Source organism: Trichoderma asperellum, chromosome 1, assembly GCF_020647865.1.
Source record: "Trichoderma asperellum chromosome 1, complete sequence".
NCBI lineage: Eukaryota > Fungi > Ascomycota > Sordariomycetes > Hypocreales > Hypocreaceae > Trichoderma > Trichoderma asperellum.
In genome coordinates, this window is record NC_089415.1 from 1,737,562 (window position 1) to 1,754,698 (window position 17,137).

General features: G+C 50.6%; 7 protein-coding genes across 7 annotated transcripts; 5 read left to right on the forward strand and 2 right to left on the reverse strand.

The window, feature by feature from the left end:
- Positions 1 to 60: 60 nt before the first annotated feature.
- On the forward strand, positions 61 to 757 carry HSP10 (10 kDa heat shock protein; the record flags this gene model as incomplete). Its single annotated transcript, XM_024901687.2, has 4 exons — positions 61 to 63; positions 294 to 518; positions 613 to 671; positions 733 to 757. 4 exons carry the CDS (start codon positions 61 to 63, stop codon positions 755 to 757), a joined length of 312 nt encoding a protein of 103 aa, XP_024764741.1.
- A 1,274-nt stretch (positions 758 to 2,031) lies between these two features.
- TrAFT101_000537 (uncharacterized protein) lies at positions 2,032 to 3,216 on the forward strand (the record flags this gene model as incomplete). Its single annotated transcript, XM_024903269.1, has 2 exons — positions 2,032 to 2,221; positions 2,288 to 3,216. 2 exons carry the CDS (start codon positions 2,032 to 2,034, stop codon positions 3,214 to 3,216), a joined length of 1,119 nt encoding a protein of 372 aa, XP_024764742.1.
- A 1,809-nt stretch (positions 3,217 to 5,025) lies between these two features.
- YPT2 (GTPase Ypt2) lies at positions 5,026 to 6,087 on the forward strand (the record flags this gene model as incomplete). The annotated part of the gene is made up of 3 exons (XM_024899094.1): positions 5,026 to 5,061; positions 5,209 to 5,476; positions 5,774 to 6,087. 3 exons carry the CDS (start codon positions 5,026 to 5,028, stop codon positions 6,085 to 6,087), a joined length of 618 nt encoding a protein of 205 aa, XP_024764743.1.
- Positions 6,088 to 6,863: 776 nt separating this feature from the next.
- TrAFT101_011981 (uncharacterized protein) lies at positions 6,864 to 8,695 on the reverse strand. Its single transcript, XM_024899062.2, has 2 exons — positions 7,930 to 8,695; positions 6,864 to 7,852 (listed from the first exon to the last, which is right to left on the reverse strand). Exons 1-2 carry the CDS (start codon positions 8,525 to 8,527, stop codon positions 6,990 to 6,992), a joined length of 1,461 nt encoding a protein of 486 aa, XP_024764744.2. The 5' UTR covers positions 8,528 to 8,695; the 3' UTR covers positions 6,864 to 6,989.
- TrAFT101_011982 (uncharacterized protein) lies at positions 7,973 to 8,638 on the forward strand. The gene has a single exon (XM_066129433.1). The coding sequence runs from the start codon at positions 8,231 to 8,233 to the stop codon at positions 8,621 to 8,623; it is 393 nt and encodes a 130-aa protein (XP_065982159.1). The 5' UTR covers positions 7,973 to 8,230; the 3' UTR covers positions 8,624 to 8,638.
- Positions 8,696 to 9,054: 359 nt separating the features above from the next.
- On the forward strand, positions 9,055 to 12,009 carry TrAFT101_000539 (uncharacterized protein). Its single transcript, XM_024901688.2, has 2 exons — positions 9,055 to 10,816; positions 10,882 to 12,009. Exons 1-2 carry the CDS (start codon positions 9,218 to 9,220, stop codon positions 11,644 to 11,646), a joined length of 2,364 nt encoding a protein of 787 aa, XP_024764745.1. The 5' UTR covers positions 9,055 to 9,217; the 3' UTR covers positions 11,647 to 12,009.
- On the reverse strand, positions 11,870 to 16,776 carry TrAFT101_000540 (uncharacterized protein). The gene is made up of 5 exons (XM_066126062.1): positions 15,848 to 16,776; positions 15,401 to 15,512; positions 15,249 to 15,333; positions 15,028 to 15,080; positions 11,870 to 14,964 (listed from the first exon to the last, which is right to left on the reverse strand). The coding sequence occupies exons 1-5, from the start codon at positions 15,959 to 15,961 to the stop codon at positions 12,665 to 12,667; spliced, it is 2,664 nt and encodes an 887-aa protein (XP_065982160.1). The 5' UTR covers positions 15,962 to 16,776; the 3' UTR covers positions 11,870 to 12,664.
- Positions 16,777 to 17,137: the final 361 nt, after the last annotated feature.

Here is a 17,137-nt window from a genome sequence, read left to right on the forward strand (position 1 = left end):
CTATTTCTCTCCACATCCAACCTCGTTCGTGATAGCATCAATCGCACTCCATCCTTCACAATGGTACGAACTATCCCCCCTTCATCCCATGGAAACGGTGCAACTTTGATAAACTCTCCCCAAAACAACCCCACTCTGGCTCTCTCTCGGTTGAAGTTATATATATATGTCAGCTATGCTGATATATCCATAACAAGCCATTGCCGGGATCGCTGCCATTGCCTCTGCTCTGAGGGCAATTTGAATCTAGAGAACAGGGAATAGTCAAACAGTGCGCTAATGTAAACCTACAGTCTACCGTCCGCTCCATCCGTGCTCTCGCTCCCCTCCTGGACCGCGTGCTGGTCCAGCGCGTCAAGGCCGAGACCAAGACCGCCAGCGGCATCTTCCTGCCCGAGTCCAGCGTCGAGAAGCTCAACGAGGCCAAGGTCCTTGCTGTTGGACCCGGCGGCCTGGACCGTGATGGCAAGCGTATCGCCATGAGCGTTGCTGTTGGCGACCGAGTGCTGATTCCCCAGGTATGGATATCATGTGATGGCCGGGGAAAGAGAAGAGGAATGGCGGAGATGATGATACGAGGAACTCGACAAAGCTGACATGAAAATCTCCTAGTTCGGTGGCTCTCCCATCAAGTCTGGCGACGAAGAGTACCACCTGTTCCGTGACAGCGAGTAAGTGACATCATGCTGTAGTGGACGATGATGACACAAAAGATACTAACAAACAACTCAGAATCCTTGCCAAGATCAACGAGTAAAAAAGCAGAGAGCAAAATCAAAGCATAATAAAAGCGATAAAATACCCGACGTCATGACGAGTGTACTATAATTTGTACCATATGAAAAAAAAAAAAATTCTAAATGATTCTAAATTTATAAAACTTCCAGTCCTTGAAAGACTTTGGCCTTGAAGCAAAGAAAAGGACACGGTAATTCATTAAGATGGGCGAAAGGAAAAGGAGATGAAACTCTGCATAGACTGGAAACAGTTTGGTGCTCTGAGTGGTGTGAAGTTTTTCTGATGGGAGCTACCAGCTGTGTCTTTTTTTTTTTTTTTTTTTTTTTTTTGGATATGAAATCTCTCCTCAAATAACGTTTGACCATTGCCTATGTCTTTTCTTTTCTTCTTTTTTCCTCTTCTCTTTCCATACCTGTGGCTCTCACAATGATACGGTTGCGATTTGATGCTAATGAGTGATGGATTTGTGGATTCGTCGTAGTGCTTCTACACAACCGAGGGATGTATGGCCCTTTGGCCCCATCGTATACGAGCTTACGAGTCCTCATCGGCCTCAGGATAAGGTATAAGGTTGCCGTTAACGTGGAACGCCACAGCGCCGCATTTTCTCCCAATTCAACAAATTCATACGGCGGTACCTCTTTGACCCCTAAGCCCCGTCTTATACTTCGGAAGCAAGCGTCAATTCTGCTGAAGCTCAAGTCGTACACGCCCTCTCAACACATTCTTTGATTAGTATTGCAGGCCTGAACAGACAAATAAAGGATAGGAAGCTTAGCTACAAGCAAAATTCTTCGTTTCATTACACGATACAGCCCTTTAGAGGTTGCTGCATGTGATGTTGGCAAAGATAATCTTCTCTTTGTCCTTCTTCCCTTTGAGCCTCTTTGGATAACATTGGCAAATATAACATTGGCAAATATAAGCGAAGGGTAGAAACTCTGGCGGCGCGAGCTGGGCCACTCCGCGTATAAAGTGTGCAAGCGGGCGAGAAAAGTGGCTGCGCAATCTACTATTATTAGTAGAGATTCGGCAAGTGCCGACCATAGGACTAGAGAGCTACTCGCCCATCGGGTCTTATAGGAAGACAAACCAAGTAGGTCTAACAAGTTGGGCGGAAGGTTATATAGAGTTATATAATATGGATCGGCTTACACTTTCGCCATAGATATGTTGGGATATGCTACTGGGGGTTCACCTCTCTAGCTCACCCACCCACTCGCCATTTTGTTTTTCTCACGAGACTCAAATTACTCTCCAACTTTTCACCATTGTTAACATCTTCTCTTCATCATGAGGGCCTATGCTAGTGCTGGGCTCCTAATGCTGGGCTTCACCGCTTTGGCGAATGCCCATACTACCTTCACTACTCTCTACATCGATCGCAAGAATCAAGGAGATGGCACTTGTGTTCGTATGCCGTACGATGGAGAGACAGCCACCTTCCCTATACACCCTGTTACCTCTGGTGACATGGCTTGTGGTAAGCCAAGCCCCCTTCTGATGTCCATCCAGCCAGATGCCGATTTTTGACCTACAATATCGATAGGCCGCAATGGCACCGAGCCGGTTGCGTTTATCTGCCCTGCAAAGAAAGGGTCACTGCTCACCTTTGAATTCCGCCTTTGGCCTGATGCTCAGAAGCCAGGCAGCATTGATCCGGGCCACCTGGGTCCCTGCGCCGTCTATCTGAAGAAGATTGACAACATGTTGACTGACAGCGCCTCGGGTGATGGGTGGTTCAAGATATGGGAAGACGGCTACAACGCGGAGACGCAAAAGTGGTGCGTTGACACACTCGTGGAGAACAACGGTCTGCTGTCTGTAAATCTTCCTCAGGGGCTGCCGTCGGGATACTATCTCGTCCGGCCCGAGATTCTGGCTTTGCACTGGGCCGCTCATCGAAACGATCCGCAGTTCTACCTGGGCTGCGCCCAAATCTTTCTCGACAGCAACATCCACGGCCCACTGGAAGTCCCCAAGGAGCATTTTGCCACCATCCCTGGATATGTAGACCTCGACACGCCAGGCCTCACGTTTGACATCTACCAGAAAGACATGCCGCCGTACCCTATGCCTGGCCCAAAGGTATTTACCCCCAACAGCTCGCAGTCAGAGGCCAACACGAATCCCAATGAAAAACCCATGGTCCAGACCGTCGGTCTCGTTCCCTCAGACTGCCTGCTCAAGAGCGCCAACTGGTGCGGCAAGCCCCTCGCGCCGTACTCGGACAGTCCTTCGTGCTGGAGGGCCGTCAACGACTGCTTCGCGCAGAGTAAAGAGTGCAAGAAGAGCTCGCCGCCGGTTGGCCTGCGCAACTGCGACCTTTGGAGCGCGTACTGCGAGTCGATCAACCAACTGTGCACACAGAATGTGTTCCAGGGGCCGCCGGCCTTTGCTGCGCAGGAAGTGGTTGTGCCGCCGCCGGGCGAACTGCCGGCGATGTGGAACAATGTGTTTGAGAAGAAGGAGGGTTGAGACTGTTGATGCCATAATTAGAGTCTCACTCTTTCGTCTTTGATTTTTGGTGGTTTGGATTTACGTTGTCCTATAAGGCATTAGCACTATAAGGAGAGGGAGTTGACGGAATCTTTATTAATGATTAATGGCTTTTCTCTGTCCCCCCCCCCCCCCCCCCCCCCCCCCCCTCTCTAGGCTAGGTCTTGCAATGACGGTAAAGGTCGATGCATAAGATTGTCACTTTGTTTTCGTTCAAGATAGTCTTAGTGATAGGATGAGCTTGAATTATTATTATTATTACTATACCTAGTATCTATCCATGTATAGACGTACAATCCTCACATCACACTACTAGGTGGTCGTAACTAGTAGTAGTAGCCACCAACTTCATTGTCGTCAGCCGGACAGGATTAACCGCCACTCCGGCATGCAGCCATGACACCATCTCAGTACGGAAACAGGCACGGAGCGTGTGATGACGTCTTCCCCGGAGCTAAATCAACGGGCCAACCCAGAAGAAGAAACGAAATAGAAGATTAAAATGAGGCGTGTCATTGATTATAGTTTAACAGGCAAGGCAGCAATTTCTGGCGAAAATGGCCGTCTTGTAATAAGGTGCTGGACCGCTAGGACTACCGTCTTAAAGAGACCGCCCCTCATCCGCAGCGGCCAGGGTCCAGGCTAGCCGTCATGTACGATCAAGGAGTTCAAGTTTCAACAGTAAGGGGGGAAACAATGCAGGTCGTTCTCTCCACTTTAATACCCGTAGGTAGATGAAAATACACATGTGAAATTCTTAAAATCTTACTTGCTAGTAGTAGTAGTACCTGCGAGTATAAGAAAATCGCCTGCCGATTATTATGATTAGTTCATGGCCAAGACCATGTATCGCTGTGACTCGCTGCTGGAATGAAGGGCACGTCGCCTGCCTACAGTGGGTGATGAACTCCCACGGATGCCTACAGAGCTCAGAATCTAGCTGCCGAGATGAATCGTGTTGGATACAAGATGTACGGAGTACATGGGAGTCTATTATTATTAAAGACTCCAAAAACTCACGCAAACGCGTTTCGGATAGACACAAGGTCAATGATAAGAGCTGCATATCTGCATCTTCCAGCGGCCTCAGCTACCCACCGCCAGCGCTCTTTTAGTGGACTCATCCCACTAAGCATCAGCCCAGCTCCAGCGGCTGCCCCGGCGCCAACGGCCCCCCGAAAGCCCGCTGGCCGCCCCCTTGCCCCGTCCCAGCGACTGCAGGTACCTCGCACGCCCTTTTGTGCGCGCCGCGGTACTTGTGCAGGTTTTACGTATGCAGACGTGCAGCCATCTCGGCCAAGTGTCCCGACCGCCTTCCCAGCTGTCCAGATTCCCCAGAACCTCGATTCTGCAACCATCTTCACCGACGACAGGCCTGAAGAATTTCTCTCCCCTTTTCTTTCGATCGCCAGATTTTGTTCTTCTCTCTCTCGCTCAATTGCGCCTGCGCGTTGCTCGTCTCTCAGCGTCCAGCATCTCTTCGGCCTCATCAAGTCCCGGATCAGATCATCCCTCCTTGCTGGCTCTCCACCGGCATCACCACCTTTAACCGCCACTCCAACACCGCCTGGACGCCGAAGCCTCTGCTTTGACCCGGATCCATCGCCATCTGGTGCACGACGACGAGAAGCGGCTGATTGCTCTTGCGGCTCTTTGTTCGTTCTTCGCGAAACTCGATCCTTTTCCTCCACTTCGCCGCGTTTCGCACTCCCCGCCACTTCGGCCTCGACTCGAACCGCTCTTCGCAACCAAAAAACCCCTTAATCGAGGCTCTACCGTTTGCTCAAAATGCCTGCCCCTAGCAATCGCAATTACGATTTCCTGGTACGGACTTTGCTTCCTTGATTATTTTCCTCCCTCCCCTTACGCATATGCCTCCCAAACATAGTCGAGCGTGAAGAGGCGTTTGTTGGCGATGCTGCAAATCCGACTGCGGGATAACAAGATGCTAACCAGGCCTGTCCTCAACAGATCAAGCTTCTGCTGATTGGCGACTCTGGTGTCGGAAAGTCATGCTGTCTGCTGCGATTCAGTGAAGACTCCTTCACACCGTCCTTCATCACCACCATCGGCATCGACTTCAAGATTCGGACGATTGAGCTGGACGGTAAGCGGGTCAAGCTGCAGATCTGGGATACCGCCGGCCAGGAGCGATTCCGAACCATCACCACTGCCTACTACCGCGGTGCCATGGGCATCCTGCTCGTCTACGACGTCACCGACGAGCGATCATTTGCCAGTACGTTGAACAAGCACCAAAATGAATCCCCCCCTCCCCCCCTTCTCCCCACATGACTCTCACCGCCCTTGTACCCTCTACTCGTCTTCTTGCTCTCAGTCCATCTATCCCTCCATTTGTATTTTCCGGCTACTCGACAGTCTACGAAATCCGTTTTCCGAGCATTTTCGTCAAGTGGATGCCCTGATTCGTTTGGTGCGATACTCGGGGAGCTTGGACGATTTTCTCAGCCCTCATCTTTTCTCCAAAGCCGAATCAATCTAGATCGTTGGCTGACACGCGTTTCACTTGTTATAGACATTCGCACTTGGTTCCAAAACGTAGAGCAGCACGCCACCGAGGGCGTCAACAAGATTTTAATCGGCAACAAGTGCGATTGGGAAGATAAGCGAGTCGTGTCCACTGAGCAGGGTCAGGCGCTGGCGGACGAGCTCGGCATTCCCTTCCTCGAAGTCTCGGCCAAGAGCAACATCAACATCGACCAGGCCTTCTACAGCCTCGCTGCCGATATCAAGAAGCGCCTCATCGACAACCAAAAGACCGACGCTGGCGTCTCATCAGGCGTCAAGGTTGGAGAGCAGAGCGACAACAGCGGCAGCAAGTGCTGCTAAAATAAAACAAAAAACACAGACTAAAAAAAAGTAAAAAAAAAAAGAGTTAAAAATAGGAGGATTGACAAGTCATGCACAGCACGCACAGACATACCAGGCATAACGTTGATTTGAGAGTGTATTTGACGTATGATATAATGGAGACGGCAGAGCAACGCGATCAAGATATACGAGCTGTTATGAGGCCTGCAGTTCACTATTTACCAACTGCAAGCCAGTAATGACATTTCGGACATGAGGGTCATGAGAGTTTCCTTGTTTTTCTTTTATTAATTCATTTTAAAACTCCCAAAGCCACTCGGCGAACTTTGAAAAATCCGCCTCACAAACCTAACCCAACTTTAGAGAGAGAGCTATAATGGTTTCGGAGTTTCTGCGGTCTTCCTTTTTCTTTTCCCACTTACCCTTGCCTTTGCCCTTTTTCCCTTTGTGCTTTTTTTGCTTCGCTAATCTTTGTCTCTTTTTTTTTTTTTTTTTCTCCCTTCTTTTCTTCATTAATTTGGGTTTTAATATACAAAAAAAAACTATTACTGCTACTGTGCCCCTGACTGTTTTTCATGTAACGGCTAAGCCGTGCTGCTGTATTTCGCTTGGGAGTCTGGCATAATACGGCAAAGATACAAAGAGCGAATGAGATAGACTGAAAGTGACGAGTGTCACAATAGAGAGAAAGGGATGGAAGAGGAAGAAAGAGGAAGATGTGGGCGACATGAATGAGAGAGACCAGTTGTGTGTGTGTGTGTGTGTGTGTGTGTGTGTGTGTGTGTGTGTGTGTGTGATTTTGTAAACTTTGGGTTACGCTCAAGAGGAACACTGAACGAATTAAAGCATGTATGCGATAATAAAGACAATTAGGATGATGATTGCGATTATGATGGGAGATGAGATAAAGATGGCTAAAGCTACCAGTTTATTATTGATGCATAAACTATATATCTGGCTGGTTGCGGCCGCAGCGTCCTCAGCGCTCTGTTGTTCCAGCTCTGTTGAAAGCGCCTCGCCTCTGCCCCATCGGTGCATGCCAGCACGAACCGGCCCTTGAGCTTTTCCTCTGTATCGCGATCGTTGAGCTTAAATGATGGGCTCGGCTGCTTGTTGGATGCTGTTTCATGGTCCTCGCCCTCCTCATCTTCATCAACATCCCTTTTACTTGTGCCTCTTGTTCTTGTTGGAGCTTGCTCCGGACTGTTCATCTTGAGATGCTGAGGCGCCGATATTGGCCACCTTAGTCCTCTGCTTTCTCCATCTTGACGAATGAATTGATGCAGCTCCCCAGCGCTCAGAGTAGGCGGGTAGACCTCCAGCATCAACACGTGCGGCACTTCGCCGAATCCGAGGTTCTCGACCATGCCGGCTAAACGCTTCGCCCACGGCCGCGCAAGGGTAACTTTTCTGCGCTGAACCGGAAGAGTTTCCAGAGAACCAGGGGCAATGGTAAACGAGTTTGCCAAGTCGACTACGCTCTCTGTGCTGCTGGGCAAGTCAGAAGAAGAAACGATTGCATCACTGATGGTTTCAGTAACTGCTGCTGTTGTTGATGATGATGATGATGCTGCTGCTGCTGCTGAAGGAGAAGTAAGAGACACTTTGAGAGCCGCCGGGACGCTGCTTTCCCAAAGGCCACTTGCAGACCGCAGCTTGAAGCCGTTGAGTTTATGCAGCCGGACGAGCCTATCACGGTACGATGCGGCAGCCTGTGCCGAGCCAAAGGTGAGTAGGTAACGGCCAAGTGGTTCGAAGGAATCTGGAGTGCGTTGCATTTGGACTATAGAAAGCAAGGTTTAGTTAGCGATAATCAATCAAAAGAAGCCTTGTGGCTGCCCGGTTTCTTTCTAACGCTACCTTTCTTGATCACGCTCTGCCAATTAGACAAGTCGTTGGGCGCAATCCGATAAAAGTCGGCTGCGTTGAGATTGGACGACAGGCCGTCGATGACGAGCATCACCAGTGACGAGTCCTTTGTGCCCTGTGGATTCTGGACATTGCGCCGCGGGGCGAAGATGCTGGCGGGCCTTGGAATGGCGAGGGCAGCGTTTATCGCGCTGTCGTTGCCGTCTGCTCGTCTTTGGGCTCTTTCTCTTCGCTGAAGCTGTGGCCAGTAGTCTCCGCCGCTCTTTGAATCTCCACCTCCGTCTCCATCCCCATGTTCGTCTCTGTCGCTTTTGCTAGTAGTTGTGCGAGGTCGTCGAGGCCGCCGATCTACGCGGGGCGCATTACTGCTCGATTCGAGCCTCGTTCGATAATGGGGGGTTTGGCCTTCAGCCGTAGAACGACGAGAAGCTGTGCGCTGACGATTCGTTTCGAAGCCATCTTCGTCTTTTCCCCCGTCGCCATTGCTATTCGTGCCGAAGCGTCTGCAAGGGCAGAGAATCTGGCGAGAAGAGCCGCACAGATTAGCGAGCGTCGCTGTCGCCCGAGGAGTCCATCGAGGGCTGATCATCCGGACTGGTGGCCGGCAAGAGGCCACATTGAGCTCGAGCTCTTTGCCCTGCTAAAGAGAGAGAGAAAGGGAGAAAAGAGAGTGGTGAAGAAATAGGTAGAAGAGGGGGCCTTTTTTTCTTCTTTCTTTTGGTGTTTTAGGACATGACGTCGGGCAAGGTCCAGGATAGTCTGTCAACCTTCAACTGCTAGTGCACGACAGGTAGTGGGTACATTGATTGATTTCATTGATTGCTTCAAATGGGCGTACAGAGGCTTAGAGATCCCGCATTATCGCAGAAACATGACTTACTATTTTTTTATATTTCTATATATGTTGTAAGTGAACTGAACTCGAAATCTTTTTTGTTCTACTATAGACCAAGAGTGCAATTTCAATTGGCGAAAACTTTGATTTTCTTACAACCTACAAGTACACTCTACACCCGAAACTGCGAGCTAGTACACGATAGGTATTGCAGCTACTAAAATGGAAAATTCTTAGAAGGGTCCTTCCATATTTCAAGCAGCCCACTCGTACCTCCCGAATCTCATGTAAATCCTCGTGCCTGGCAACTTCATTAATTTCTTCAAGCCCCTCTTCTTCTTCTTTCCTTCTTCTTTCTCTCTTCATCACCATCTTTGTTTTTCTCTTTCTCCTAATTCATAACATACACAGACACATACAAAAAAAAAAAAAAAAAAAAGAAGGATGCTAAAAAAAAGCATCGACGCCAAAGTGCGTCCTCTTTCAAACGTCAGTCTTGAAAGGGCCAGTCTTCTGGGCGCCGCTCGTATCTACGTCAGCAAAGACTCTCTCATCGCACTCACAGGAGGCCTTGACAGCGGTCGACCGTGTATTGTCGAGAGTCTGCAAACAGGTGATGCCTCTAGCAACGCTTCTGACGGAGAGACTAGCAAAAAACGACGCGAAGCCTCACTATGGGCTCTCCCGGAAAAGAACGTCAGTGCCAATGTTGTGATGATGACGAGGGCGTTTCAGGAGGCCACGGGATTCAAACTGGGAGATGTAGTGAGGATCTCGCTCGCAGAGCCCGCCGTGGTGCCTGACGCAGAAGAAGTTGTTGTCCAAGATGCTACCAGTGAGGCGGATCAGCAGAAGGACACGGCTGCAGATTCAAAACACCCCCCCTCTTGGGAGTTTTCCATCAGCGTGTCTCTCGATCGTGCGGAACAAGTGTTTCCCGGTATGACTCTCGAAGGCGTCAATATCAACAAGCTGCGTCGAACGTTCAAAGTCATCTCCGTCAATGGACAGTCTCACAATCTAGCTCGCTTCAAAATCACCTCGTCTTCAGTACGGATTCTTCAGCCTGGAGAGGACAAAGAAGCTGCCGAAGATGCACAAGTAGCTTCTGAAACATCCGGCCCATTGGTTGTTACTGGAGTCCCGGGTTTGTCCACTCAAATCAACACCATCAACCAGTTTCTGAGAGGCTTTGGCCGGCCATTCTGGGTTCCCAACGAGCGCGAGTCTTGCGGCTTCGTCATTCATGGAGGCCATGGCACCGGCAAAACTTTTATTCTCCAGCGCATTGCCGCTACCAACTGGGGTCGCGTTCACTGGATCAAGCCCTCAGACAAGTTGTCATCCATCCGGGAGACGTTTAAGCAGGCGCAGTCTCAACAGCCAAGTCTCCTTTTCATTGACGGCCTCGAGGATATTCTCGCCAAAGACCGTTCCAACCGCGACTCTGTCATCGAAGCTCTCGGCGAAGAACTCGATAACCTCTCTGCGGCGGCTTCTGCCTCCAATGCTCTGCCTCGTGTAGTAGTCATTGCCACATGCCAGGATTATCTAGCTGACGTACCGGCTAAGCTTCAGAAACGCTCGCGTTTCCGTGAGAACATTGCTCTGCCTATCCCCCGAGCAACGGAGCGCCTCGAGATATTACGCTTCTTCAACCCGCCGTTAAGAGCTGAGGAGAAGGAGTCGTGCCTAATCAGCTTGGCATCAAAGACACACGCATATAATGGAGACGATCTTGCCAATCTAGTTTTGAACGCCAAGAAAATCCTCGGAAACAGATTAGACGAGGAAGCTGTTGTCGACGCCGTTGTCGAGGGTGTTAACAACGTTGATATCAATGGCGCAGAAGAACCAGCTTCTCAGGCAAAACAGCCACAACAACACTTTCTTACTTCACAAGACATGGAGCAAGCCCTTCGCATCACTCGCCCCACAGCCATGCACGACATAAACTTGAAGCCACCCACCATTCACTGGCAGGACGTCGGCGGTCAAGAATCCCTCAAGAAAGTCCTCTCTCGCATGATCAAAAACACAAAGGTAGGCTTTTATACAATTTTATTCCTCTATTTGGTGAATCTTGTGACATTGACCAACATGGTTAGGATACCAACCCATCTTCTCGCCATGTCCTCCGTCAACCCCCTAAAGGCCTCCTCCTCTACGGACCTCCTGGCTGCTCCAAGACTCTCTCTGCTCAAGCTATGGCTACTGAGTCTTCTTTCAACTTCTTTGCCGTCAAGGGTGCTGAGCTGCTCAACATGTACGTTGGTGAATCTGAGCGTGCCGTCCGTACGCTTTTTGAACGTGCCCGTGCTGCTGCCCCTTCCATTATCTTCTTTGATGAAATAGATTCTATTGGTGGCAGTCGAACAGGGGGCAACGGAGCCGCCGCCGCCAGGAGCTCTGGCTCTGTAAACATGCTCACAACTCTCCTCACTGAGATGGATGGCTTCGAGTCCCTCACTGGCGTCCTAGTCCTGGCTGCTACAAACCGCCCTGAAGCTATGGATCCAGCTCTGCTTCGTCCCGGACGTTTTGATCAAATCCTCTACGTTGGACCCCCTGATCTCTCTGCCAGAGAAGCCGTCTTTGGCGTGCATCTGCGCGGCCTCGCCCTCGCATCGGACGTGGAAATCCCCGAGTTGGCGCGTATCACAGACGGTTATTCAGGAGCCGAAATTAAAGCTATATGCAACGAGGCTGGGCTGGCGGTGCTCGACAGATGTGATGAAGATGAGACAGGCACTGAGAAGATGGAAATCAGAATGGCGGATTTGGTGGCCGCAGTTGAAAAGACACCAAGAAACATTACAGCTATGATGATTTCGGGCTACGATATATGGTCCAGACAATTTAAACGACTATGAAATGATGATGATCTATTACTTGGAGAAAAAAAGATATAGAACCAATACAACAAAACAGGAGGAAAGAAAGGTAAGTTGGGAAAGGAACACTTGGGGATATACAGATACAGCGGCAGGTATGAATGACCATTTCAAAAGATTTACTACCATCTTGGATACCACAAAATACCCAGGCTACGAGCCGGTTCATCAGCAATTACAATCCACAAAAGATTTCACTTTCTGTCCGATTCGCAGCCAATTATGATTCATTTGAAGGCATTGCATTGTCTAAATACCCTTCTCTACCCTCCTCCTCATCAGCGTGATCCTTTGCTTTTGCTTCCATGCTCTCCCCTTTTTAGCTAAGAGGAAAGGCCAAATTACATTTGATAGGTATGTCTGATATATGATACATGTCAAGCATCAGAGAGAAAAAAAAAAAAGAAAAAGCTTGCAAACTCCCGTTTCCTGCACTCCGAGGAAAATCCAGGGGTAACCAAAGCAATAATGTTCCGCTAGCCCCTGAGTCCAATCCATTTGTCCCTGGGACTTTTTTGTATATTTTCTCTTTCTTTCATTTGTGTGTGTGTGTGTGTATCCGCTCTCGTCGTCATCTGACTCACCGCCGCCACTCAATTCTATGCCCATAGGGATGTCGCCGCTGTGGTCGTTTACACCACTCCGCAGCGAATACCATAGGTGATGAATAGGGGGAAAAGTGAAGAAGAAATCATAACGCCGCCTGTTCGCCTGTCCGCCGCCAACCTCCTCATTTGATGAGGTGCCAACCCTTTGATACAGAATAACAATCTGTGCTCTTTACATTGTCATGGCCCAAGAAAATGATGATGAAAAACGATGAAAAAAAAAGATGTTGATGCAACAAATAGAACAAGTGAGAATGAAAAGAAAAGGTGAACAATGGGAATAGAATAATATGAAAGGGGGAATAAAGTGCTATACACCGTTTTCAACAAAAACAAAGAGGCAAGAAAGAATATTCTTTTTTGTTCCATCTTTCTTTGGCTGGGGCGTTTCACAAGTCGTCGTCCGATCGAGAGGGGCCACCTGACTTTAAGGCTGGTGACAGGCTGATTGCAATCTTTCTAGGCGTGACACCGTTTCCGGCCCCGTTTGCAAAGTTCTTACGTCTGCGATTGAGATTCTGCGTGATTGATGAGTTGGATTCTGTAGAGCTGCTGTTGCGTCGTTTGCTGTGCATCAGCTTCCCTAGCTCGTCATCATCGTCCTCGTCTTCCTCTCGCCGGCGTTTTTCGGACAGGCGCTCGGGTGGCGGCACGTTAGGCGAGGCGCTTGATGACCGCGGAGCAAAGTCGGCATCAGCATCAGGATCCTCGCCGTTGTCGTTATCGTCGTTGTCTTTTGACTGGTGATCGGCATCATGTTCTGCGCTCTCTTCCGCATCCTCGTCGTCTTCATCAGAGTCGTAATCCACTAGGGGTTTTGAGGAGGCGCCGCCACTGTCGGATGACCTATCTCCAGAGCTCTGGTCCTCGTTATCATCTTCGGGATCCGAAGAATCCCAATATTCCTCCTCGCGCAGGTCAATCGGCATGTACTCTAGCATTCTAATATGAGCTGGCCTCTTCATCATGTCGTCGTCCGTGTCGGCGAATATGTCCATGTTTGTCGTAAAGCCTTCTGTGTGATCGTATCTCATGATCAAGTCTCGACAAGGCGGAATATGCTCGACGAGAAGCAAGTTATCTCGGTGCTCAGCCACAAGTTGCTTGACCATGTCTCTCAGGTATTCCTTCTTGATAAAGTCGAAGAGCTCAGTGCATGCGGCGCTTACAAGATTGTCGCGCGGCACGGTCTCGACCAAGACTTCAAGGATTGGGCCCAAGACATCATTTGTAATGAGATTCTTGACGTACAGCTCCTCCTGAAGACCAATGATCAAGCGGAAGCATCGAATCGAAACCAGCTGCAGGTACTTGTCACGACATTTGAGGAGCAGGATGATTCGTGCCGCCAAGTTGTGGACAATGAAGAAGTATCTACTAAACCGATGGTGTTGTCGAATGAAAAAGCCGAGCACCTCCACTAAGCCAGAAAACATGGCAGCTTCCTGAACGGTAAAGTCCAGATTAGGACGGCTATCCAGCTCAATGAGAGGCTTGAACAGCTTCACGGCGGAGGTGTCGTAAAAGCGGTTCAGAAAATGTTCATGTTGCGGGTCGACAGACATCTGCAACCGAGCCCTGAAAGCATACTCACTAGTCTGCTGCTTCTGACCGTTGCCGTTGTTGCCGTTGCCGTTCCCGTTGCCATTGCCGTTGCCGTTGCCGTTATTGCCATTGTTGTTTGCAGGCTCGCTGTAGGCGGCGGTGTTTCCATGGTCCAATATGACTCTGAGGGCATCTGAGATTTGAGTCTTGATGCCCAAATCAACCTCGACCAAGAGAAGATCGATCAAACAATCCAATAGCGATGAGGAGCCCTCATGCATCTGCCGGAAAATGGTTTGGCGGATCAGCATTGGGTCGTGCTCAATGATGGAAATCAAGATGTCTGTAGCTCCCACGCGCACAGCCACGTCAACGTGCCTCAATCCATAATAGATGACACGGAGCAGGCCATGGTTGAGGAAGTTGATGTACAGAGACTGCCTGGCAGGGGCCTGCACGGTCTTGGCGATGGCACAGCATTGCTGAATGAATAACACAGCCTCTTTTCGCTTCTTCGTCTCGGGATAATGGGCAGAGAAGATGCCGAAGAGGTTCATGAGAAATCCCGGACTTGACTGCAGATGTTGGACAATTTCGACTTGGTTGAAGAATATGAGGGAGCTGAGCACGGAGAAGGTGGGATCGTCGAGGATTCTGGCCAACACAACGTCTTTGAGGTATTGCAGACGGTAAGTCTGATGGATTTTGCGGCGGACGTTCTCATCATCAATGGGCACGACCTCTTTGAAGCGTCCCTGGTTGCTGAGCCAATGCCGGTGGTTGGCCTTGTGGCTAGGGAAGTCGGGGTCGTATTCCAGAGCGCCGACAACCCCCAGCAGGCATTCATCGGATACGGAATGTTCAATGATGGAGGTGTCGTTGAGCAGGAGAATGGTCTTCATGATGTTACACAGACGGTGCAGGTCAGGAAGGCTTTCCAAATCCTCGGCAATCTCGACCAGGGGAATAAGTTTGTCGATGTAGTCTTCGGCTACGATGAATTTGGTGACGGCTTCACGGCCAGCGGCAGTCGAGCTCATGGATCGAAGGCTCGTCTCGATTTCGGCCAGATTGCCCAGTTCAGCAGCGGGGAGGTTAACGGGGGGGATCGGTTCGATGGCCAGCTCATCGTCGAGATTATCGTCTAGCGCAGGCCCGTCGTTAGCTGCCAGCTTCGGAAGCAAGGATTAGAGTAAGTAGCACATACCTGTGTCAGTCTGCTGATGCTGGAATGTCTGCTGGACGGTGTTGACGAAGCGCCTGGGTGTCGCGATGTAGTTAGCCTCTGCTCGGATACCGTTACTGCTACGAATGACTCTTGACATCTTGAGTGAGGGAGGGCAGCACGTGGCTGGTGATGGATGAAGATGGCGAAGATAAAGAAGAAGAAGAGAGACGCTGGAGATTGGGGAATTGGGAGAGACAAACCATATCATGGCGCATCCCTCGGCCTCCTGGAAGCTCAAGGCCATATCCACGCCACTGCCTGGCTCCTGCCAGACGATGAGCGTTTCTGTTGCGCCTGCATTAGTTGAAAGTCGTCACCGCGAAAGATAAGCCAGATAACGGGGCGCACTTGCCTTGCTGCTTCTGGAATCCATCCTGCTTCTGGATCGTTGTCTCCAGGAGGAGCCGTTCGGGCTGGTCTTCGGATTCTACAATGACTTTGGGATCTTTGTGGCCATCTTCGTTCTATATTACACGCAGGCACGCACACATTAGCCATCAGCAGCGACAAATGACGAGGACAACGACGCAGACGTGGATATCTGTTTGAATGGGACCAATTGCAATGGCTTTACAGTGCCAGAAGGAGTCGACAAAGAGAAAAGGAGAGTGGCGAATCATGGACTGGAGGGAGAATGAAAGAAATGAAGCCCAACAAGGCATCAAACGGCGCATATACGAAGAGGACGAATCAACGATAGTAGAGAGACACAAACACACAAAGAAGAAGAAGAAGAAGAAGAAGAAAAAGGGCAACAGGATGGAAAAGGGCAGCGACAGCAAACAATCGACAAACTTACCGTCGCAAACTTGGCGGTGCAGAAGCCCGTGCCGCGGTCAAACCAGTCGTTATTGCGCAGCTCATAGACCTTGACGCGCTTCTTGTCCTGATGAGGCAACGGCTGTGCCATCATCAAGGACTGGGGATCGTCCCCCGTGACGAGTTGGTCGCCGTAGCCCACCAGATCGGGCGCGAGGTCGAGATGTTGCTGCAGAGACAGCTCCGGCGTCTCGGGATGGTCGAGGATGGTAAGCGCCGCCACGGTGCCGTGCGTTGATGCGCCCCGCGGAGATGGGCGCACGCGAAGCTATTCAGACTGGCAGCGAGCAGCAGTCTTGGCGACTCGGGATTCGGGGCGGGCGAGAGACGACGCTCGGGGATGCAGGTCGTGAGAGTATGGTTTCCTTTGTGTAATTTTTTTGGGGGGCGGGCGGCCTTAGTTTGGTTTGCGGATTGCGGGCGGCTGCGATGTGGCGTTTTGATGTCGGGCGAACGAACTTTTTTCCCTCCTCAGTGCGCCATGCACGACACAATCAAGCGCGACACACAAAAGACGCAGCGCTCGAATGCACCCTTGCTTCTGGATGGCCTCTTGTTTGTTGCTCGGCAGGTCAGGGCGCCGTATCAAAGAGGAGCGACCGGGGCCAGCGGAGGAGACCTCAGGCGGCCTTCTGGGTGACGGAATATGTCGGGAGAAACAGGCGGCGGCGCGACCAGAGGGCGACGGACGCAGCGAGGCCTGGCGAGGATCGAGGATGCGCGCGCGACGCAGCGGACGGCGATGCGTCTGATGTTGGATGACTGGCAGCTCGACAGCGATATGCGTGGGCGGTTGGGCTTGTGCTTGTCGGCACGAGAAATTGGGGATAGTTGGAAGCGGGAAAAGCGCGTGACCACGGGCGGCGTCGTTGATGGCGGCGGTGGAGCAGCGAAAAAAAAAGGCACTGAAACGGCTGCTTTTTAATCTGGAGCCCGGCCTAGCAGCGCAGCTGGCGCCTGCAAAACCGGGGGCCGCTGAGGATTGGATCTCTTGCTGTCGTCCCTTCTTTTCGGGAGGGGCTGCCTGCCTGTGCCACCGCCTAAAGTTGCCGCCTGGGGGGACCTTCCAGTGCTTAACGTGCGGTTAACGGTGGATGCGCCGGCCTGCCAAGTTGAGTTGGGCTGCTTCTATTGATTTCTCTTGCCTTTTCCTACTTCTATTTTTCCTGTCTCTTTTTTTTTTTTTTTTTTTCCTTTTTCTTCTTTAACCACCTATTCTTTCTAAGCACCTGTTACCAGCGGAAATCTTGCAGCCTTTGCCGTCTGTCTG